Raw genomic sequence first — 23,978 nt, forward strand, 5'->3', positions numbered from 1 at the left:
TACAGCTTTACGAAGTGAGGAGTGAATCCTCCCTGGCCACTTTCTTTCCTTTTTAAGAGGATTCGATTTGTTCGTGAACTGAGTTATTGTGATGGGCTTGCGGTCACAAGTGCTGCTACCAGTTGCATTCCTGGTGAGCTCCTGGTTTGCTCTCCGCGATCAGTTCCATCGTTAAAGCTCAGAAATGTTACTGATAGAGTACAAATTGCTCATGTGTCATTGGCACATTCACATCGTTAAAGCTCAGAAATGTTACTGATAGAGTACAAATTGCTCATGTGTCATTGGCACATTCACATCAAACTATGAGGGACAAACCCTGTGTTCCGAAAGCGCATGCTCTAAATGATACCTGCCTTGACATTCTCACATAGTCAATATTTAATCCCAAAGTTTAAAGTGGTCTCATTATTTTCCAGCCTCACCGTTATCACATCAGTCTAAAGTTATGTGATGCCTGCCAGTTGATGTCAACGCTTCGCGTTGCCTACTCACCTGCTCATCATTTCAAGGTGATGTACCTTCTTGACAGGAGCTCAGTAGAGACTGCATGCGGAGTCCCAGAAAAAAAAAAAAAAAAGTTCCCTTTTTTTTTATCTTGATTCTGGACTTACTCGCTTGAGTCGCAGCTACGGCATCATTTATTTGAAGGCTACAATGTGGAGCGTGGCTCTACCTACTCTCGACAAACGTATGAGTGGTAATTCAATCAAAGGCAATGGCGGGTCCGAATCCTCCTTGCCTGCCCACAATTGATTCCCAATTTGGCGCTACCACTAGCCAACAACGCTTGGCAGATCTCCACTTGCTATGCTCCATATCCACCGCACTAATATTTACTCCCCATAAGTACACTTGGTTCGGCTGTGATCAACCGAATTTTTGCAGCAATTTTCTGCAGTGGTGCTGCCATAATAATACATGTCGTAGATACATAATACACGTCGTAGGTGGTCGGGCAGAAGAACAATATCTAAAATACTTTATTTCAGCACAGAAGTGCTGGAGTGTACTGGAAGGGTTGGAGGACTACACCAGCCTAGACAGTGTGGGATTAACATAAGTTCATGAGGTTTCTCGGTCGTTGTCAACGAACGAGTTATGATCTGGGGCCGACGTGCGCATTTCTCCACGCATTTGCGTTTTGACTAAACTTTCCGCATGAGGAGCGACATGCGACGGATGTCTTGCGTGCTCCGGCCGCTCGCGTCGCGTAGCGCTGCGATCGCATTAACCGAAAGTGCGTGGCGGCGTCGCGTCCGCGTCTTCGGTGTCCGGCAGCAGTTTCGCAACCGCTGACCGTAAAAAAACTATGCTCTAATTTTTTTTTACCACCTTGTTTTTCGCCCAAAGTGTCCAACCGTCCAACCACGGTGCAAACAACCCACTGCCGCTGCTACCGTCACCCTGCGTCCCCACCCAACGCTAATCTGTTCATGCGTCCGCTCCGTTCGGAATTGACATCGGAGATGATGCCGTGGTAATCCGAACGCCCAGCGAGCGCCAGGCTGGGTAAACTCCGCGCCCCGCTTCCCGAAGATGAATCGGTCACGGATGAAGATGTGAGTCAGCCGGGCCCGTGCGTCGAACGCGTGGCGTCTCTAAGCGTCCTGCAGCTACCGGCGGTGTGCGTGTGTGCCGGCGAGATGGCTGCGTGCGAGGTCGGCGGTAAAGACGAGCTGAAGACGCAGTTTACGACCCGGGAAGGCACATACAAGGTTCTCAGCCTGTCCGAGTACTCGCGTCCCAACCGCGTCGGCTACACCAGTACTCAGTCCAACAGCCCTGTCAAGGTGTCCTTCGTGTCGCTGGCCGACGCTGCCGGCACCGAGGATCGCATCTGCTTCAATGTTGGCCGGGAGCTGTACGTCTACATGTACCGCGGCATCAAGAAGGTAACGGAGGGAACTTGTAAGGGACCGGGGCGGGGTAGTCGGTACTTGGTACAAAACACAAGAACGTAACTAAACTAAACTACGGGACTGAGGGGGTACTTGGTACAAAACACAAGAACGTAACTAAACTAAACTACGGGACTGAGGGAGGGACTTGTCTCCTCCTTTCTTTTTTTTTCGTCTCGTTAAACGCCTTTAAGTTTTACAAGTCCAGAATGTAACCTGAATCTCTTTCGCCTGCTTTTGCTTGGCCAGAAGTCAGTTGTGTCGCTGTCTTTATAACCGTTTCATTTCATGGTGTAATCTCTGCATTGCCTAAACTATTGTTTTAGCTTTGTGGCAGAAGTTTTTAGCTAGAAATTGCAAGTTCTTCATCAAACCTTTATTGCGACTGCCTTCGAGCAATTCATGCATTCAAGAACAGGTAAAACCAGCAAGGAAAGAAAACACATAGACGGCCCACTTGAGGTTAAAAAGAGTTTGACCAAGTGTATGATGAGGGTAAAGTAGATTTGTAGGCACGTGCACTGCACATTAAATGTCGTGCAATGATTTTTGGGGAAACAGGTCTGTCTACATCACTAAACACGACCTACCGTCGGTTCATCATCATTCCAAGTATGCTAGCTGTTAATTACGTCCATACCACGCATGTGTGCTTGATGACTGAATTGACGGGTTAGTGATTAACTGCGAAACTCAGCAAGAAAAAAGGACAACCGCAGCAGATGACCATGCTGTACTTACCGAATTGACCAATTGCCCACATTGTGGGCGTACCGTAGTGAATTAAATGGCAAAGAAAGGTGGACAGCTTTTTTAGCATCACTGTAAGAAAGAAATTCTAGTTTTCGTATCGCTGCCACGGGCGCCAGGCGTGGAGTGTATAACCACTAACCTCTAACCTGCTCTGTGGTTCAACACCGATTCATCGTAAAATTAGCATCAATCATTGCAGGTTTGTATCGTGCACACAGAGCTTTTTTCTTCAGTTGTCAAACCGCAGGTATGCTGTAGTTCACCCCTTCTCTCGTCATATTTTCAGGCACTGTTTATGATGAATCCCTTGCTTACACTGTATGCATAGAGCTGAAGGGCCCTTGCTGTTTGGTAATGTCCCATAACCCATGCAATTTGGTGGGCTTCCATTCGAATCAAGAACCCGTGTCTGAGGCAGTTGACTCATTGCGAAGTTGTTTATGCCCCTGTCACACGTTCACTTTCAATCCAAATTGAAGTGAAGCGTGCAACGCAATGCCGCTGCTACACGGCACATTTCGATCCCGTTTGAGAAGTTGCACCGGTTGTGCTCGCATTCGCCAGATGGCGCCAAAAATGGACATCACGGCTGGCGTCTGGTAACTTCGCGCAGTCGTAGGTGTACATAACTTTATAAAAGGTACCGCATGCTTATTTGGGTCAAGTTATTTGACACAATTTCTGGCGCTAGTTGAAGTTGTCAACTTCTGTCCCATTAGTCAGTGGGGACGAGAGTATCACCACTTTCGTCCGATCACGCTTGGAAACCTAAACCGCGCTTGCGAAACCAGGATTGAGTTCGAGCACAATCGGGCTCGATCACGATTGAAACTGCCATGTAGCAGCATGCGACGATCGCGGTTGAAAGTGCCCGTATGACGAGTATTACTGAACCTGTTGTTTGTTAATGGAGTGAGAAACAAGAATGCTCGTCTGTTCTTCATGACAGCTGTGCGCACGATAAAGATCCCCAGGCGGGTTAAATTAATCTGAAGACTAGTAAATACGGCACACCTCATAGCGCATGTGTAGCTTTGATGAGTGAGGACCGCAACTTGAATTTGCGTCAGCACAACTAACTCTCTCTTCTCCCCTGTTCAGGCGGCCGACTTGAGCAAGCCAGTGGACAAGCGCGTCTACAAGGGCACCTACCCGACCTGCCACGACTTCCACCCGGCCACCACAGCCGAGGGTGGGCTCCTCTTGCTGGTGGGCTTCTCCGCGGGGCAAGTCCAACTCATCGACCCCGTCAAGAAGGAGCTCAGCCGGCTGTACAACGACGAGCGCTTCATCGACAAGACGCGTGTCACCTGCCTCAAGTGGCTGCCCAACTCGAGCAGCCTGTTCCTGGTCTCGCACGCCAGCGGCCAGCTCTACGTCTACAAGGAGGACCTCCCCTGTGGCTCGACACCGCCCCACTACCAGCTCTTCAAGCAGGGCGACGGCTTCAGCGTCTTCACCTGCAAAACCAAGAGCACCCGCAACCCGCTCTACCGCTGGGTCATCGGCGACGGCGTGCTCCACGAGTTTGCCTTCTCCCCCTGCGCCCGCTACCTGGCCACCGTGAGCCAAGACGGCTTCCTGCGCGTCTTCTGCTACGACACCATGGACCTCGTCGGGCTCGTACGGAGCTACTTCGGCGGACTACTCTGCGTTTGCTGGAGCCCCGACGGGAAGTACGTCGTCGCCGGAGGCGAGGACGACTTGGTGACGGTGTGGAGCTTCCACGACAAGCGGGTGGTCGCGCGTGGTCAGGGACACCGGTCGTGGGTGCAGGGCGTGGCCTTCGACGCGTGCCTCGAGGGTAGCGGCCACGCGTCGGGGGACTGCCCGCCAGTGGACACGTCGTACCGGTTCGGGTCGGTCGGCCAGGACACCCAGCTGTGCCTCTGGGACCTGACGGAAGATGTGCTGAAACAGCCGCGGGCGCCGCGCGCGTCTTTGCTGCTGGCCGGCGGGAATAGCCCGAACGCGGCGGGGGCTCAGCAACCGCAGGCGCCTCAGCAGCAGACGACGCAGCAGACGAAACAGCAGGCGACGCAGACGACGCGCAGCGCCAACGCGGCTACGGTCGGCTCGGCGCACCAGAAGTTGGTGGGGAGTCCGGCTTGTCCACGGCTTGATGAAGTGCCCATGTTGGAGCCGCATATCTGCAAGAAAGTGGCGCCTGAGCGGCTGACAGCGCTTGTGTTTCGGGAGGACTGTCTCGTGACCGCCTGTCAGGAAGGTTATGTCTGCACCTGGGCGAGGCCTGGGAGGGCGTCCACCGTCGTATGACTCTCGGTGCTGCTTGGTGGGGCGCGTCCAATAAAAATTGCTTGGCTTGGCTTGTGGATTGAGGCAATCGTTCTTTCAGCTGTCTAGTTGCCACTGCAGTTGAACCCCTTTATAAGAGAGGCATACCGGGGAGCAGCTTCTGTCTCTTATTTGAGAGGTCTGTTATTAGGCAGGGAACCATGTTTTCACTTACTGGTCAACCCCTTGGGCATGCATGACTGTGGGCACCGTATGACTGAAATAAGCTCAAAAGAACACTCCACCATGTTGCAAAAGGTTTATTCTAATTTGTTTTGCCCCCAGAATTTATGAAATAGTTCTGATTCTTTGTTCGCTTCATGACTGTATTTATACTGTTTTTTACAAGCTTTCTCTTCTTTCACTCTCTGCAGAAGATAAATAATCGTAGATGTTGAGTCCACAAGCCTGATGAATAGCCAGAGCTCACACTTTCTTCCGCTGTGTGCTGTGGCTATTCAGGAGGCTTGCAGGACTCAACATCTGCGATGCTTCTTGATTGGGAGCTACGTGATTTGGAGAGCCCACTGCACACTCCCAGTATTCTTGGCTTGCGCAGACGCCCGCATGCGTGGTCACGCTTGTACACATGGCGGTAACCTTTAACCACTTCTGTATGTTGTGTTTTCATTGGCAGGGCTTCTTGTCATCGTTTCATAGCTGACTGAACCACTGTGTGTTTGCTGAAGTTATGATAAATGTCAACTGCGGACGTCTGTCGTACCCGTTTGTTTCCTCAAGGGATGCGACTGCAGTTAGTGACCAGTGCACCGCACCCAAAGTTAAAATGTCTCTTACAAACGAGATTTTTGACCAAAATCCAAGGATAACTTGTCCCTTATAACCAGCTATCGTCTACATCCGATGTCTGGTATAAAAGAGGTCAATTTAATGGAAAAGATAGGGCGTCCATCCATCTGGGTGTATAGTGTCTCATACCCGATTGCCTCTTACATCCATGCCTCTTATAACGAGGTTCAGCTGTAGTCAGAAAATTTTTTTACAATCAAGCGCGTTCCAAGATAGCAGTGTGGTCTTTGCAAGCTATGCTATAGAAATGATCCTATGAAGCATAGGCTTACAATCAAGCGTTGTGTTCCTTGGAAGGCACAGATGAAACGACTTCAGGGCAACTGCATGGCGGGTGCCAGACCGGCCTGCCCGGAGCCTCGTGAGGCGTTGATGCTGACACCACATGTTCACAAGAAAGTAGTACTAAGGGGACAGGAGGCATTACTTCCCGTGCTTTTTTATTTGTCTCTAATGTTAGCAACGCCTCAAGTTTTCTCGCTACAGATATAAAAAGTGGGCCCTGCTCTTTTCGGAGTGGAAATTTGTCACATCCAGTTGCCCTTCCCCTCCGCGTATATGTGAACCGCAGTTAACACAGCCAGGCGTTATCTGAGCTAGTTGTGGGGTTATGTACACAGCCGAAACTTGCCTAAAGCACATAAAACCACTGTTCGTGAAATAAGAGCTAAAACGAAACTAGAATGGGCGAAACAATCCTAATTGTAAAAAAAATTAATGTTGTCACAGCCAGCTCTGTCAACCCTTCGCTGGCCTATATGAACAACCAAAACTAACATGAAGGAGTCAAAACCAGCCAACTAAAAATACTGCGAATTAAAACCCACCCAGCACAACACCACAGTCACAGAAAAACTTCGAACAAAAGTTGCTTGAAAGGAACCAAACCACTAAAACCTACAAAAATAGTAGCTAAACATGAGCTGACAGAAGTAAAGCTACCTGAAATCTCGTTTTAGTGCATAAAAGTGTCGTAACACATTATATGCTTGATGAAAAATATTCTTGTTGAGGTGTAAGACAAATTTTAAAAATACAACCGGTGTTCATGGGGTGAAAACCCAGCTTCTCAAGCAATATTCACACCACGACGCCAGCTTGTCCAGTTCACTTAAACTAAGTTTTAGGAGGCGCGTGAATATGTGTTCAAATGTGCCCCTCAATGACACAGTGTGTCACTGCTCACTAGAAAAGCCTATAGTGCGTTACCCCTTTGCCATTGTATTCAATGTCTTCCCTTTATTACCACCCCCTATCGCCTTCTTTTTCGTATTGCTGGCACTAGCAACGCAAGAACATCCATGTGCGTGGCACTTGGTTTGCTCCAAACTTGCGGAAGGTGAGTGTATCCCAAGCACACCTTGTGTTCTAATTCTGGCTTCAGCATTGTGAACTCTCACTTAAATGTTGTGGATCTTTGTCCACTCTACACAACCAAGCCACTTGACGCCATGCCCGATATCACTCCGTAGGAAAGCAATACATTGTGCGGAAATTAGGCCTGAAACGTACGGGTGTTGCTGCTGAACCTTTGCAAGTCCGTTGGGGTGTGCATTAGTTCAAGGAACGTATTGTAGAGAAGAACGTAATAAAGACAAAAAGGGGACAATATAAGCATTTCATCGTCGTCTTTTATTCTGTGTAAGTGTTTCCTTCAAGGCGATCTCCTACAAACTAGCCAAACTCTATCTGTCATCCGCTCAGAAGGCGACTAAGGAACTTTTACGCTTTCTACGGGCGACGAACTTAAACACCAGACTATAGACTGAACGCCTTCAGTGTCAATTAGTGTCAGTGCTTGAGCGCTGGACATATGTGTCTACTCCAAATTCTCTTCATTCTGTCTTTTCTCTTTTTTGCCTCTTTTTCCCTTTCCCACGTGCAGGATAGCAAACTAGGCTCTGGCCAGGTTAACTTTCCCTGCCTTCCTTCTACACCCTTCCTTCCACCTTTTATCAAAGAGGACGCGGGTTCGATTCCCGGCCGCTTTTCTGATGGAGGCGAGAAGCACAAACGCCTTTGTTTTTAAGAAAATTAATCCAGAAACCTCCACTGTGGCGCACCATAACCTGAGTAGTTTTGGCGTGTTAAACCCCATTATCCATCTACCTTTTACCAAAACAGTTAGTCTAGCCTTGCACGACTGCATGCACCTACCTAGCTGCTCTTGCCTTGAAATTTGCACTGACCAGAGGTGCAGGGCTCAGGGTACTAGTGACCTGCCAATATGTTAACAACGGTTAAGTGTACTGTGAAAAAGAGTCCGGAGAGAAAGAAACCAATAGTGTCTTTTTGAATACATCTCGAAATGTTCCCGCAGGAGATGGAGGGTGGGGGTATTGGTGTGTCTGGTGAGAGTTGTACAGCTAGGAAAAGACGAAGGGAGGCAAAAAAAGAAAAATGAACGAAGCTCACACTAACGTGTAAGACTTGAAGGTAGCGAAGCTGTACGCAACCTTCACGGCCATCACGAAGGTTCGAGTTCATGATTGCAGCCTGGAAAAAGTTTTGAAAAAAAGTTGCAGCCGATTTGCTTCTTCTTCGCTGCCGCAATGACCTTTACTCCGTCAATGTTGCTATGCATGCGAGCTTCTTTCATTTTTTTTGGAAATGATATTCATTGGGAATCGCCTTAGAGGGGCGTACACTATGACGTCTCTTCCTCATTCCAAGCAAGTGTTGATTACAGCAAACGCTGGAATTTTTCTGTTTGGCCAGTCTTGCCCAATCTCCGCAAGTGTGTATGCCAAACGTACGCCTGGGATGCTCGGTGGTCGATGCAAGGCATGCACGCGCGAGTGCTCATAATTTTCTTGGTTTTTTTTAAATGCCGGGTGGTCGCCGCGAAGCCCGTTCTCACGTGTGTGCACTTGGCATTTTTTGGTATTTTTAAGTGCGGAAATGTAAAAATTACAATATGCTAAGCAACTTTGCTGTTAAAAAAAGATTTAACAGCAGCCTTCCCAGTGCGACAACGGAAAAGAAGTGAAATTCAAAACTGTCAGCGCCAAGAGGCCGGGAGAAACTTCACCCAGAAGCTTTAAACCTTTAAGAAACGTTTACTGTCTACCTGGGAGTATACTGATCTTGAAAATTGTGCATATATTGATAAATGATCTGCTATAAATGTGTATGCAAGTGACGAGACATATCAGCTTGAGGTGTGAGTCGTGTCTAACGGTATGCGATTTTGGCAAGTACGGCATGATAATAGCACGCATACTTGGACGTTCACTTTGTCGCACATAGAGCTCGTGACTTTGCCCTGAGTGAACTTCAGAAGTTTTTGTGCACACACATGACAATCCCATAGCCATGAACAGCTTTGCGGTAATGTAAATGGTATGGGATAGCTAAAGTTATGGATTTTCAAGGTGCAGGACAGTGTGTAGCCTTTCACCTTTCTCTTGCTTACTAGTACAGATTTCTTCCAACGCATAGCTGACGGAGTTCTGATTGTGCAACTAGTTTGCTTGCAACCAAATGAATTGACCAGTTCTTTTGACCGAGCGTCAAGAATAGCACTGCTGTGATTGTAGGCGATATGTTCGGAAGGCGTCTTTACGAGTACAGCCCCTGACTACGTAGAACGGAACTCCTCTGATACAATCATGGAGTTTGTCAAGGACTCGTGTGATGGGTTTGCCTTGTAAAATACTACTGTCAGGTGCACGGCAGAGTAGCAGAACAACTGGAGATGTTAAGGGCATGCTTGTTCCGCATACTTGGTTGTATAAAGCCTCTGAAATTACTGAAAAAAAGAAACAAAACAAAAAACAAATTTGTAGACGCAAGTGCACAGTTTGACCAGACTCGGCATATTTGGTTGCATTTGGTGCTTTTTGGTCATGGTGTCTTAATTCATGCCAGAAAGAAACCAATATCGTAACGATTTCAGGTGTACAGTATTTAGGTTGTCATGCAAGTTAAGACAAGATATAACAATTGAGAGAGTAAAAATTAAAAGAGGGCCTGTCCACTGAGATATGCACGAGTGAAATGCAGGTGGCTTGCAAGTACAAAGTCATTCACAAAACACTCGAACAGTTAGAGGCAGTGTCCTGCCACACTGTGCGGTCATCGCTCAAAAATAGCAGGTGTAGTTTGCAAGAGAGAGGGAGAGAAAACTTTATTTTGGTTAGTGCCTTTCAGGCCGCACTTGTAGCCGGTGGCATTGGCTGGTCCGCTGGTGGGCAGATCCGGCAGGAGAGGTGATAGTGTGTGTTGATGTCATTAAATGTGGCCAGGAGATCCCTCACATACTGCTCCCCGTGATAGGGATGGAGATTAGGCCCTGCCCGGATTGTGAGCCCTCAGCTGTGTTCGTGGGCCGTCCCTCGTTTTCTAGAATTCTAATTTTCTAGAATTCTGAGTGTCACTCGTAAAAAGTGGCCAAAGTCGAAATTTTTAATTGCTGTCTTGGAATCAGTATAGAACCCCTTTATAAGAGACACGTCTCTTATCACTTACTAATAAAACCCTAGTTCAATGTGGGCACCGTATGACTAAAATAAGCTCAAAGGAACGCTACAGCATAAAAGATTCATTCTAATTTATGTTTGGCCCCCAGAATTTATGAAACAGTTGTGAATCTGTTTGCTTCATAACTGTAGTTACATTGTTTTTTACAACCGATTCTACAAGCTTTTTTTTCCTTTCTCTGTTTGTGGAAGATGAATCATAGATGTTGAGTTCACAAGCCTGATGAATAACCAGAGTGCACAGCTTCTTCCGCTGTGTGCTCAGGCTATTCATTACACTTGCAGGACTCAACGCCTGCGATGCTTCTTGATTGGGAGCTACGCGAGTGGGAGAGCCCGCATATGCGGTCGCGCTCCAATGGATGGCAGTAAGCTTCAACCACTTCTGTAAGTTGCATTTCCATTGGCAGGGCTTCTCATCGTCATTTCATAGCTGACTGAACCACTGCGTGTTTTCTGAAGTTATAATAAATAGCGACTGCAGGCGTCTGTTGTCCACCTGTGTTTCCACAATGGAAGCAACTGCAGTTAGTGACTGGCACTGCATCTGAAGTTAGAATGTCTGTTACAAGCGAGATTATTGATTAAAGTTCAAGGATGACTTGTCCCTTATAACCAACTGTCTTCTACATCCGATGTCTGTTATAAAAGAGGCCAATTCAATGGGAAAAATAGGGCAGCCAACCATAATAGTGTCCCTTATACTTAATCGTCTCTTACATCCATGTCTCTTATAACGAGGTTCAACTGTATTGTATTGTCTGTTTTCGGGTGGGTGGCTCGTATTGTTGCCAAGTTCAGAGGCCCGTTAGCGACTGCGTGTGCATCGCAGTGCCCGTATTCTTCTGCACATGGGTCTTTGGGACGAAAAATTGCCCAAAAAAGCATCTTTTTAGGTAGCACTTTTCTCTTGATTTGCACAGCTTTTTCCTCTGAAAATTCCGCACGTGGAATAGTACCAGGTACTCATAAAAGCCATAGAGGCCAGATTAAAAAAAAATAACAATTTTCCCATAATTCCCACTTTTTCGCAATGAGTGGTATCCCAGTGATACAAAATTCTCGAGAGGTACGTCCCAGCATGTAGCGCAGCTAGGAAGATCATTTCTTTTGCACTGTGAAGTTGAAAGTGCGATATGGGAAGCAGATTTTGCTTTTTATGTGTCAGTATAAATGTTTAATTAGCATTATTTTTAATTGCTCAGCAGGAGTATGTTCAGACCTAGAAGTTAGAATTGATGTAAACATGCATATGATTACTAAACAAAAGAAAATGCCTCCCATATTTCCTTCTACACCATGCGATATGGGAAGCAGATTTTGCTTTTTATGTGTCAATATAAATTTTTAATTAGCATTATTTTTAATTGCTCAGCAGGAGTACGTTCAAACCTATTAGTTAGAATTGATGTAAACATGCATATGATTACTGAACAAAAGAAAATGCCTCCCATATTTCCTTCTACACAACTTCTGGTATCTATTCATGCCTCGCTGGTAGTCTTTTGTTGAATAGTTTTTTTTTTCAACAATATGGGGAAATTTTTAATTAACTCTGAAACTAGTTACCTCACATCAAAACTAACTAGATATTTGGAATCAGTTAGAAAAACTGAACAAGCCCAGCAAGTTTCGTCAAAATTGGTTGGAAAGCAAAAAAAAAAAGTTTCTAAGACCAGTGTGTGTGCACTAAAGAACTGCAATCGTTTCACCTGCTGCGACATCGGAAAATGTATGGTGCCAAGGTGGCCCATTATCAAATTGCAAAGCCTCATTGTTCTTAGAAGTTACCTTTCAAGTGCAGGATTGAAAATTCACCCAATTACTGCTTGCTATCTGTGATGTGTGTCCATTTTGAGACTCCAAAACATGCGGACTTTCTTCCTTCTGTAGTAGAGGGTCATTGAGAAAAATGATACCACTTTGCATTATGGGATAGCAGCTTTGCTTGCTTAAGACGGTAGTGCCGCTTCCAAAAAATACCATTGGGGGGGGGGGGGGGGGGGGGGGGGATCCCCTGTTCCGGGAACCCTAAAAAAACGTTAGCAAAATTCTACCGAACCCACGGTTTTCGAGCCACATATTTTCTGTATTTTAAATTTGATCCGCAGATTCAGGGCGCACACATTTTGCTTTTATCTAGAGCCGTTACTTGGCTTTCAACCTGGCCGTGACCTACTTACGATGAGGATCCGTGATCATTAGGCACGGTAATCAAAGCTTCCGAATCGCCAATCTTTTCACGAGTAGACATTCCGACTGGTCAAATTAATATGCATTATCTTAGTACGCTTAATTCACCGTATGAACTGCCAGAGCGTTCTCTTCCCCACAGTCTCAATAAGGCAGGCTTTGTAACGTTACTTCTGCGCTGTGCAGTGAAGCCACGTCAGCTTCGGTATAGTGCGCGCCGCATGTTTGCGATGCTGTACTTGATCATTGTGCGAGCACATTTCCCGTATCGTCCCGAACTAACTTGCTACAGCTTGCGCATGCAGGAATTTCCTTGTACTAACTCCGCGAATCGGCGTGCAAAGCAGGCAAATGCTTACACACGATCGCCCCCCCCCCCCCCCCCCCCCCCCCCCCCCCCCCCCCCCCCCCCCCCATTTCACACAGGAAGCACAAGTGACTCAGCAAATGAAATTTATTTTAACACAACAGTACTTTATATAAACACAAGCATGAAAACGACACTAGGAACACAGGTGACGTGAAAGTTCAGTGACGGTGGGCAAATGTACAAGTGACTTTTTTTCACACGACCACACTAGCTGACCAGCAGCTTAGTCGACCTCCTCCATCCTCGACGCGTCTTCGTCGTCACCCTCCAGGGGCGGCATCTCTTCCGCCGCCGCGGCAGCAGCCGACGTGTTGTCCCCAGCCCCAGCAACCTCGTCCTCGTCGATCCCCAGGCCCAGCTTGATCATGCGGTAGATGCGGTCGGCGTGGAGCTGCGGGTCCTCCAGCGCGAAGCCCGAGCAAAGCAGCGCCGTCTCGAACAGCAGCATGACCAAGTCCTTCACCGCCTTGTCGTTGCGGTCGGCGTCCGCCTTCTGCCTCAGGGTGTCCATGACGGGGTGGTCGGGGTTCACTTCCAGGTGCTTCTTGGCCGCCATGTAGCCCATCGTGCTCGAGTCCCGAAGCGCCTGCGCCTTCATGATACGCTCCATGTTGGCCGTCCAGCCGTACTGCGACGTGACGATGCAGCAGGGCGACTTGACCAGACGGTTGGACACGATGACCTTCTCAACCTTCTTGTCGAGGATGTCCTTCATGACCTTGCAGAGGTTCTCGTACTTGGCCTTGTTCTCCTCCTGGCGCTTCTTCTCGGCCTCGTCCTCGGGCAGCTCGAGCCCCTCCTTGGTGACCGAGACGAGCGTCTTGCCGTCGTACTCCTTGAGCTGCTGGACGCAGTACTCGTCGATGGGCTCGATCATGTAGATGACCTCGAGGCCCCGCTCGCGGACGCGCTCGACGAAGGCGGAGTTGGCGACCTGGTCCTTGGACTCGCCGGTGATGAAGTAGATGTGCTTCTGGTTCTCCTTCATCCGAGACGCGTAGTCCTTCAGCGAGCACATCTCGTCGCCGGAGGCCGAAGTGTAGTACCGGAGGAACTCTGCGAGCTTCTTGCGGTTCTGGGAGTCTTCGTGGATACCCAGCTGCAAATAAAGCAATGGGTATTCATGAGCTAACATGCCAAAAAAGAACATAGGATGGAGCTAGTTGGTACTGCTCCATATTGAATTGCACTGGGTATACCATGACTATGGGGACTGACTAAACGCTTTATCCTAGTTCATCGCCCAATTTGTCATACACAGCGCAATTTGATGCTAAGAGCATGCAAGGGCAAGGGCACAAATTTAAGTTCAACTACATGGGCGAGACTTTAATGCAGAAATGTTTTTAGAACGGGCTTTAGAGCCAGAAATATAGTGAGCTATGGTACTACAGGAAATTCAGTAGAAATATAAGCAGAAATTACTCTTATATCGTGCATTACAACGCGAATTTACAATGAATGTAGCACACAATGATATGTAGGGCGTGTACGATTGACCACGCCAATTGGGCATACAGAGAGAGGCCCTGACGAGATCAGAGATTTCGCCCCGGGGTTAATATCCTTCCGTTAATGCACCACCGCAGACATCACCGCGACCGTCACCGGAGCCCCACAAGGAGGCCCAATGCCAGCGCTTGTACGCGGCGCGTTTTGTGCGGGAAGGGATTATACTGCGATACGAAGAGCGGGTCAGATTCAAAAACGCTTACCTTAATGTTCTTGCTGAACTGCTCGTAGAACTTCTTGTACATGTCGCGGTCCTCGGCGACGCTGTCGAAGAGCTCGAGGCACTTCTTGACCAGGTTCTTGCGGATCACCTTCAGGATCTTGTTCTGCTGGAGCATCTCACGGGAGATGTTCAGGGGGAGATCCTCAGAGTCGACGACGCCCTTGATGAAGTTGAGGTACTCGGGAATGAGGTCCTCGCAGTTGTCCATGATGAACACGCGGCGGACGTACAGCTTGATGTTATTCTTCTGCTTGCGGTTCTCGAACAGGTCGAAGGGAGCGCGCTTGGGAACGAAGAGGAGAGCGCGGAATTCGAGCTGGCCTTCGACGGAGAAGTGCTTGACGGCCAAGTGGTCCTCCCAGTCGTTGGTGAGCGACTTGTAGAACTCGCCGTACTCCTCCTGCGAGATGTCGTCCGGGTTGCGCATCCAGATGGGCTTGGTCTTGTTCAGCTCCTCGTCCTCAGAGTACTTCTCCTTGATCTTTTTCTTCTTTTTCTTGTCCTTGTCGGCCGACTCGTCGTCATCCTCGACGTCCTCGATCTTGGGCTTGCCCTCCTCGTCGGCCTTCTCGGCGTCAGCCTCTGGCTTGTCGGCCTCCTTCTCCTCCTCCTCTTCGTCGTCGGAGACTTCCTTCTCGCGTTCCTTCTGGACGAGCAGCTTGATCGGGTATCCGATGAACTGAGAGTGCTTCTTCACGACATCCTTGATGCGCCGCTCCTCCAGGTACTCCGTCTGATCTTCCTTGAGGTGGAGGACGATCTTGGTGCCGCGTCCGAGCGGCTCGGTGTTGTCGGTGCGGATGGTGAACGAGCCGCCGGCCGACGACTCCCACGTGTACTGCTCGTCATCATTGTGCTTCGAGGTGACGGTAACCTTGTCGGCGACCAGATAGGCAGAGTAGAAGCCCACACCGAACTGACCGATCATGCTGATGTCCGCGCCGGCCTGCAGCGCCTCCATGAACGCCTTGGTGCCGGACTTGGCGATGGTACCGAGGTTGTTGATCAGATCGGCCTTGGTCATGCCAATTCCGGTGTCGATCAGCGTCAGGGTGCGGTCGTCGCGGTTGGGGATGATCTTGATGAAGAGCTCCTTCTGAGCGTCGAGCTTGCTGGGCTCGGTGAGAGACTCGTAGCGGATTTTGTCCAGGGCGTCCGACGAGTTGGAGATCAGCTCCCGAAGGAAGATCTCTTTGTTGGAGTAGAAGGTGTTGATGATCAAGCTCATCAACTGAGCGATCTCCGCCTGGAAGGCGAAGGTCTCCACCTCCCCGGACTCCTCCATGCGGTTTTCCTCGGGCATCTGCGAAAAAAAGCGAGAAAAAGGAGCGGTTCGGTCAGAAAATGCCGTCACAACTATCAAGCACGTCACGAGAGTCAGATGCCGGCGATAAGAGCGAGCTCAAATCGTGATTAAGCCAACTGCGCAACGCAAAAAGAGCGGCACCTACTTTGAAATGTCACTCAGTCCGTAGCTTCCACGGCAACGAGCGAAGCAATGAGTGGCCCACGAGGTGATCGCTGACTTTTAAAGAGGCCGCAGAATGTTCTCGGCGCCGTTCTTAAGCGTGTCACTGCGCACTTCCGGTACAAGAAACCAGAAGCGTAAGAGATAAATTTAAAAATTACTTTAGTCCACCTTTAATGCACTTAAATAAAGCCATAAAAGGATAAATATTGCACTTTGTGTGTTTAAAACTTAATTAGAAAAACGAAAGCAAACCTACTTTGAGAACTCTTTACCGGAAACAGTAATATTTGAGTGAAAAGGCAGAATGTTCTGGAAGTTTCTGGAAGGTTCGATCCAAAGTAGTCCTTTTTCCGGCGGAAGTCGCTTTGACGGCGGTGACGTCGTAGCCTTTGTTCCCGTTTATTTTTTCTAGTATGTTCGGGAAGCGTCTAGGTGCAACGGCATGAAAGTGACGATTAAACGTATGCCAGTGTTCAAATCTTTAACTTTTTAATCGCAAATAGTGCCCGAAGCGTAGAGCAACGTCCCCAGCACCTGATGTGGCGTCGAATTTTACTTTCTGGTTGAAATCGGGCGGTATTTTCGTGTTGAATTGCCATGTGCCGCCCGGCGTTTCTGTCGTTGCAGGCAATGAAAAATGTTTTATGCGCATGTTGAGCTTGTAAAAGTATGCCGATGTTTTTTTGCGATCATAGTAGTGCAGCATGTTTTTTTAGCGCAGCGAAGTTGCTTTGATTTTCTCGCTGGCGTCTTGGCGCCAACCGAACACGCATGCTTTGCCGCCCATCCGCGGTTTATTCCTTGCGAAATGGTTTTGTGGCATTATTTTCTCCACCCCGTTGTATTAGTAATTTAATCAAGGTGTAAAACATCACGTTGCGAGCGGCTTCGCATCTAAACGCAACCTCGCCGGCGTGTCTAACTGCGTACTACACGTTTTTTTGCTTGGAGAAAAAAGGCGCGCCGCTGTTTTCCACTTACGTTCCATGCCTGAGATCAAACTCGTAAAATAAAATTCACCTAATCGTTATATTCGAGTACGCGCACAGACAAGTTCCGCCGTATTTCGGGGAGACGCATGTTGCGTTCTGTTTGCTATCGTCCATTGTGCCTCCACATTTCTGCGGGTGTATTAAAAACCGCGTTCACCGAACCGGTGAGATCACTCGCACGGCGGAACACGTTGCTTAATTTCTGCTGCCGCAAAGAGCGACCTTGTGTTTCCCTCAGCGAGGTAATCTCGCCGGTGTAGTAAATTGTGACTCGGAGAACGAAAAGGAGAATAAATGTGCGGAGAAGATTGCCCCTGTATTCAATTCGACACGGGAGAGAATATCGTAAGGAAAAGAAGTTATTGAGAAGAGTTTTCATTGTCCAGTGCGGCGCGGTCAAACGTATCACGTATTACCTCGTCGATGCAGCGTCCGGGAATGACTCGGCCGCGCCCGCACCGCGGGCGTCGCCTACGTGCAAGCGATGCAGCTAAGTACAAATACCAGTACCGTTAGAAATGAGCGCTTGCCTCTGCAAAACCAGCAGACCACGTGCCAACTGCGCCCTCCGTTATTTTATCCACCCCCCGTTGATTTCGCGGTTCGGCGATACAATAGACACGTCGCACTAAAATAGCGGTTGATTTGCGACAGATAGGAGGGAATAGAAAAACGCCAAGTGCATTGCTGTTAACGTGTGTGCCAAGGTTGCAACCTGCGCTGTCTCTTTTCTCTTACCTTCATAGTTTTCATTTTAAAAAAATGTGAAACATCATCTCAAATAAAAGAAACATGTTGATTTTTTTTGCGTGTGTGTGGCAAGAAGCTAGGTGTAACCATAGCAGGGCAGTGGTATAGTGCCTTGAGTGACCGGTATTTCACTGGTATTGCAGGTTGGACCAGCGTTGCGTCATGGCGCTGGGTGGCTAACGACGACAACTGTGGTATCTGCCGGGTGCCTTTCGATGGATGCTGCCCCGACTGCAAAATGCCTGGCGATGAGTGCCCTTTGGGTACGATTTCAAGCACCCCAGGCCCTCCAATCTTGTGCGCTCTAATGCAAAGTGCATTATAGATCCAAAAAAGTTTTTCCACTGCGACATGCCTCAGTGTGCCGTTAATTGGTGTGGAAAGTTGGGCAAGTTGGTACTGGGATAACTGGGACAGGTTTTCTAGCGCAAAAAAAAAAAAAGACGGGACAAATGCTAGACATCAACTGATAGTACAAAACGTTAAACCATTAAAACGCTGGGCCCTCCTCCAAAAAAAAAAAACACATTTCTGCACATTTCTTGTTGAGATAACTCAGTTCCTTCTTTAATACTGCCAGTCATATTCTCTATTCTTCTCTAAGTTCCCGTCTTTTTTGAACTAGAAAACATGTCCCAGTTATCTTGGTGTTCCGATTCGAAGAGCTGTAGCTGTAAGCCCTGTAAGGTGTTCTGTTGATAAGCTTCCCTGAAAGACCGCATAACTCCCCAATGTTATAGCTGTAACAGCCTTGCAGTTCTCTATTGAAATCAGTGTAGACCGGTATGTAGTCACTCATACAGTGAACCACTGCTGAAGGATGTAGTCAGTCCCCACAAACTCTCTTTTGGTCGTGCTTTCGATCGCAAAGCTGCCAATTAAAAAAAAAATCTGCCCATACGATTATAATTGGTTAAGCAGTGTATATAGTGTGGTGTCCGGTTGTTATTGTTAGTGGTTAGAATTCTCTCCCTTCTCCTTTTTTTTTTTCTTTGTTACCGCTTGAATGGGTGAACTGGTTTATCTCACCTAACGCAGTCTATCAATGCAACCCTTGTTGTTCATTTAGTCTGGGTGTAACAGCTCGTTAGATAAGGAAAGCAATTAATTTACCTTTCAATGACAGCTGCTTACGTTGGAGTTTACATCACAGCTTCATGCAAGTTAGACCATCTGATGGGTAGTGCTTGGAATATCCTTTTGCTTTTCTGTGTGTAATAGGAACAGCATTGAAGTGAAGTGCAGTTTTCTAACCGAACGATTGGATTGCTGGTCTGTTCATTCGATTCTACGCAACCGAAATCAGTTAATGGTCACTCCCTGATGCTTCGTGAAGTGAAACATTAAAATGAAGTACAGATTTCTAGGCGAACAAATAGATTGTGGTTTATTGGCATATTGTTCAGCCCCTCGTCGTTTATTGTCCTAATTAAAAACGTTACAAATGTAAGCATTGTCCATAAACAGCAGTGGAAACACAAGTGCCTCATTTGGACCAGGTGCTCTCTTTAGCTCAGTACCTCACGACTCTTAAAAAAAAAAGTAAAAGAAAAACTACATAGCAAGTACCATTTTTTTTAGGCATGTCGAGAGTATCAGCTAAATAGTTTGTGGCTTAGTGAAATTCAGCATCTCGTTTCTCAAGTGTCGTTTAAACAGTTAGTAGCAGCTGCTGAGCTCAAGACAAAGCTAACTTCCTCTACTAAAGTTCTTCTGTGCTTGTTGTATGGAGGGCCTGCGGGAACATACACAAAAAAGCCAAACAATAAAAACTGACTTCTTTTAGCTTTTTTTGTAACCTGGACAATAATGCACTCCAAATCTCTCCTCCACAAATAGTTGCACTTTGACCCGAATGACAATAGCAGGTTATTATCTAAGCTCTCTGTCTGGTGGGATTAGCTGCACTTTTACTACTCGCGTAGTTTTTATTGCAGAAAAATGTAGTGGGATCAGTGTTGGCGTTGATAGTGTGGTTAATTTACAGCTGGGAAAGAATGCTGGTGACAGAGCATTTCATCAGAAACAAGTTCAGAAGAATGGAAAAGGTTATCACGTTTAGCTACAAAAACACAAAACCTTTAACAAATTTCCCATTCTGTTTAGAGAGCATGCATTGAAAGAACTTAGCCTGTATCCCAAAGGTCAACGAAATTGAGATAACAAAAATTGTGCTCTTTAGAGAGCAAGTAACCAAATCTACAATCCGCTTATTGAAGTAGTAATTAAGTTTATGGGAATCGTATTCTTCATCCAGGAACTCGGTAGAAATGCAATATGGGTGGTGAGGTGTGTTCACTGCATAGAATATAGCTGCTATGAAAAAGCTTCTTTTTGGTATCCTTGGTTTTTGAGGGGTGGTGCAGAGGTTATGGACTGATTCGTAGTGAAAACTTGGATGGCTAACTGTGCAGTTGTGATTACTCTGTTCACGGCAGTGACCATGCTAATGCAGTGAGCAATTAGGTAGCTATTACCTGCTTTTGTTGAACTTCAGGCGGCCTTTTTGGGTATGCTGGCATGTGAATCAAGTTTCCTTTTTCTCATTTTTATCCCGTTTCGAAAAAATGGCTGTACATTATTTGTTTCAGGTTGTCGTCATTCACTTTTGTGCCGCGTTTATATATGGAGCATTGGTTTTGGTTATTTATTACTTGCTTGTACTTTTAGCCCTAGTTGGCTTCACAGTTTGTGGATTTGAAGCAGCAGAACTGAAATTGTTAGCACCAGTGGAATTGCTTGCTTGGAGCAGAAAACACGAAGTTTTGCTTCGATTCATTCCCAGTCCACAATAACTGATAGCAAGGTTCGCACAGGTCCTTGAAAACCTTGAAAAACCCTTGAATTTAGAAAAGGCCTGGAAAGTCCTGGAATTTTTAAAGGGTCCTTAAAAACCCGTGATTTTTCTGGAGATAACCAATGGCCCTATCGTTTCACAAGAATTTAAAGTGTTTGTCGTGAATTTTAGGTTGTAAAAATGTACAAAAACATTGTAACAATCAAGTTTCAGTGTATTGCGTGAAATTACAAGTTGTGGATTCTCATTATTATCAGGCAACATTGGGAGCAGCACTCCTCAATAGAATTCATGTCACGATACAATCCCGTGAAAGCCGGCTTCTGTTCTCTATCTTGCAGTCTGTGGACGGCCTTTCATTGCATGTTTGCTGTGCCTCATACACTCCATCTGCGTTTGCTTTTACGTGCAAATGGTGGACGTGTACACAGTTCATCCTGCCTTGCAGCAACACTTGCTGAGTTAATTTCAGCTGATACTCTTGCTGACAAAGCAGGAGATGCAGGCAACATTAACGAAGTTTTGAAATCAAACAGCCTCAGCAAAACACCAAGAAAAAGGAAAAACCTCCAAATATAAACTATGATAAAAAAATAAACCCGGGGGAGCATTCATGAACCCATAGCTCTTATCTAAATGTGCAATAATGTTCTTAGGTACTAGGCAATATCAAAATTTTGCATTTTGTTGAAAAAGTTATAAATAATCCCAGATATAACATAAGATGGGGACCTTGAAAATGTGTTTTCTCGTCCTTGAAAGTCCTTGAAAACCCTTGAATTTTTGCTTTTGAAGCCCGTACGAACCCTGTGATAGTATTTCAAGTGTTGTCGTTTAGAGAGAGGCCTGTTTGGAATGAAAAACTGGGAAAAGCCTTTTTTCCTTTCTTTTTCTTTCTTTTTTTTTTTTTTTTTTGTCTAGGAGAGGGATTGCTTTACAGAAAAAGTTTGGGGCTAAGTGAGGACATTATAAAAAATTCCAGCATTCGAACCAATGTTCACCATTCCACACAAGTCGGAGCTGCATGGTTGGTGTGTTCGTACAGAGTGGTGAAGAAATAAAAAGCTGGAATACTTCGGAAGTGTATAGAGCAGGAAATCAACACAGCATCACCAACGCAGACATTTTTCTTTCATCCATTCAAAAGCTGTTGTGATTTGAATGTATCTTTTCCTTTGCAGCTATGGGCATAGTCTGGACCTGTTAAACTTGCGCACAGTTTAAAACATCTTGTGACCACTTTTGACGTTCACCGACCAATTAGGGGTCCTGAAGATGAGATACAACTTTGTTTCATTTGAAAGAGCTAGCCGCACGCCTCGATTCCAGCAGAAAAAGATATTTTTTTAACCAAAAGAAGATAGCGAACATTAAAACCTTTTGAATTTCTCTCTGCCCAACGTCAGCTGCTACATAATGGGGGGAATTCTAGTAACATAGCCATTACTGTTAATTGCTTGTTAGAATTAAAGTGATACAATCAAATGGGGTTGGGTGCACCACAACAATCGGCCAGTCATGTTTCTCGGCAGTGGCCTTGGTTGGCAGCCGCCACTCACACGACCCAGATGCCTGTGATGTTGAGAACTCACTGAACAGTGGCTGCGAATTTCCACTGCTTTGCAAGTGTTCCTCAATATCTCCATTGTTTGTTTGAAGTTTGTGACCAAATTGATATTGCTTTCAAGGCAGAGCAATCTTTTTAATAAACCGAACTTGTGTTTTATCTTCACAATCCTGTTAAGGGGGCACACTGGTCTTACAAACTTTTTTTTGCTTTCCAACCAATTTTGACGAAACTTAATGGTCTTGTTCAGTTTTTTTAGCTGATTTCAATTATGTAATTAGTTTTGATGTGAGATAACTAGTTTCTGAGTTAATTAAAAATATTCTGTGGTTGTTCCTGAGAACAATAGAAAAAAAAACTATTGAACAAAAGATTACCAGCAAGGCTTGAATACATACCAGAAGTTGTGTAGAATGAAATGTGGAAAGCAGTTTTTTTTTTTTTTTTTTTTGCAATCACATACGCGTTTACGTCAATTCTAACTTCTAGGTTTGAACTACTACTCTTAACCAATTAAATACAATGCTAATTATACAATTACTGAAGCACAAAATGCAAAATCTGCCTCACTCATTGGATTGTTTGAACATTCAGCTTCGCAGGGCAAGAGAAGTGATCTTCCTAGCTGCACTACATGCTGGGATGTACCTCTCGAGAATTTCGTAACACTGCGATACCACTCGTGGCGAAAGAAAAAGTTGGGATTTATGGGAGAATTGTTATTTCTTCTTTGAAATCGGGCCTCTATGGCTTTTATAAGTACCTGATGCTTTTCCACGTACGGAATTTTCGGAAGAAAAGCTGTGCAAATCAAGAGAAAAGTGATCGCTAAAAAAATGATTTGGGGGGCAATTTTTTGGTTTCAAAGACCCATGTTCCCCGTTAATCTCTCACCCCTCCCTTCTCTCCTTGTGTTTTCAGTGTGGGGCCAGTGTTCGCACTGTTTCCACATCCACTGCATCATGAAGTGGCTCAACTCGCAGCAGGTGCAGCAGCTGTGCCCCATGTGCCGGCAGGAGTGGAAGTTCAAGGAGTGACCGTGCGGACATGGATTTGGATGTGGATACGGCTACGGACGTGCGCGTCTATCCTGGACTTTCCGCACTCCAGCTTAGCTGTGTGTCGGAGAACAGATCTCAGAAACCGCTTTGTGTGTGACACGGGATATGGACCAGTTTGAAAGAGAGTGCGTTGTACTGGATTTGGTAATAAGACACTGATTTATTCCCACTACTACTTGTCTTTTTTTCTTTGCGAATGATTGAAAAAAGGGTGCTGGGGGCAACACGGTGGACTTTCCTGCAACGGAAAGTTGGTGAGTTATAATAGGGACAGTGGACAAGACAAGATGGAACACTAAGAGGTCGATGGGTTATCGGTTGAAAAGATGGTAAAGTGTTCAACTCCCATCTCTCCCGTCTCTCTTTTTGTCACCTACCTTCTCTTATTTTCATTTCAACTAGTAATGAAAAATGCCTGTTAGCTGTTCTAGGGCGGTTCCTGGTCACCGTCTCTGGTGGCATCATGTCACGCTCTCTCTAGTGCCGGTTTCTGTATTGCCCCAAAACCAGTTGCAATATGGAAAAAATCCACAAAGAAAAAAATAAGAAAAGGTCCTGGGGCCTTCGTATTTTGATACAAGATGACTTATATTGCCCCTGAAAGAATGTCTTCTTAGCAACACACTTGTGTTCGTTGGTGAAGTGAACTTTAAGGATATTGATCTGAGCTTGGTCTTTGTGAGCCGGCTTTTTCACATTCCACAGTGAAGAATGGCCATCCATGGATGGAGTATGCTTACAGAAAATGGCTTTAACTCTTCGTGTTATCGAAAGCATCCCGAAACAAATCGTATACCAATTA

At 46.4% G+C, this 23,978-nt stretch overlaps 3 protein-coding genes and 1 pseudogene across 3 annotated transcripts; 2 read left to right on the forward strand and 2 right to left on the reverse strand.

Annotated features, from left to right (window-relative positions):
• The first annotated feature begins 1,218 nt into the window (after positions 1-1,218).
• On the forward strand, positions 1,219-4,953 carry LOC144143300 (WD repeat-containing protein 20-like). The gene is made up of 2 exons (XM_077675073.1): positions 1,219-1,895; positions 3,756-4,953. The coding sequence occupies exons 1-2, from the start codon at positions 1,647-1,649 to the stop codon at positions 4,929-4,931; spliced, it is 1,425 nt and encodes a 474-aa protein (XP_077531199.1). The 5' UTR covers positions 1,219-1,646; the 3' UTR covers positions 4,932-4,953.
• A 983-nt stretch (positions 4,954-5,936) lies between these two features.
• On the reverse strand, positions 5,937-6,029 carry LOC144143627 (small nucleolar RNA U3; annotated as a pseudogene).
• A 6,840-nt stretch (positions 6,030-12,869) lies between these two features.
• On the reverse strand, positions 12,870-16,122 carry LOC144143305 (heat shock protein HSP 90-alpha-like). Its single transcript, XM_077675077.1, has 3 exons — positions 15,990-16,122; positions 14,519-15,841; positions 12,870-13,902 (listed from the first exon to the last, which is right to left on the reverse strand). The coding sequence occupies exons 2-3, from the start codon at positions 15,839-15,841 to the stop codon at positions 13,027-13,029; spliced, it is 2,199 nt and encodes a 732-aa protein (XP_077531203.1). The 5' UTR covers positions 15,990-16,122; the 3' UTR covers positions 12,870-13,026.
• Positions 16,123-16,357: 235 nt separating this feature from the next.
• Positions 16,358-23,627, forward strand: LOC144143306 (anaphase-promoting complex subunit 11-like). The gene is made up of 3 exons (XM_077675078.1): positions 16,358-16,470; positions 17,895-18,014; positions 23,037-23,627. Exons 1-3 carry the CDS (start codon positions 16,452-16,454, stop codon positions 23,150-23,152), a joined length of 255 nt encoding a protein of 84 aa, XP_077531204.1. The 5' UTR covers positions 16,358-16,451; the 3' UTR covers positions 23,153-23,627.
• Positions 23,628-23,978: the final 351 nt, after the last annotated feature.

The sequence above is a fragment of the Haemaphysalis longicornis genome, unplaced genomic scaffold (assembly GCF_048455015.1).
Source record: "Haemaphysalis longicornis isolate Haplotype H1 unplaced genomic scaffold, Haemaphysalis longicornis Haplotype H1 scaffold_6, whole genome shotgun sequence".
Taxonomy (NCBI): domain Eukaryota; kingdom Metazoa; phylum Arthropoda; class Arachnida; order Ixodida; family Ixodidae; genus Haemaphysalis; species Haemaphysalis longicornis.

Coding starts and splice junctions, on each gene's coding strand:
- LOC144143300 (XM_077675073.1), top strand. CDS start 1,647: ATGGCTGCGTGCGAGGTCGGCGGTAAAGACGAGCTGAAGACGCAGTTT. Junction 1,896..3,755: donor TGTACCGCGGCATCAAGAAG/GTAACGGAGGGA, acceptor TCCCCTGTTCAG/GCGGCCGACTTGAGCAAGCC.
- LOC144143305 (XM_077675077.1), bottom strand. CDS start 15,841: ATGCCCGAGGAAAACCGCATGGAGGAGTCCGGGGAGGTGGAGACCTTC. Junction 13,903..14,518: donor AGTTCAGCAAGAACATTAAG/GTAAGCGTTTTT, acceptor CTTTATTTGCAG/CTGGGTATCCACGAAGACTC.
- LOC144143306 (XM_077675078.1), top strand. Junction 18,015..23,036: donor TGGCGATGAGTGCCCTTTGG/GTACGATTTCAA, acceptor TTGTGTTTTCAG/TGTGGGGCCAGTGTTCGCAC.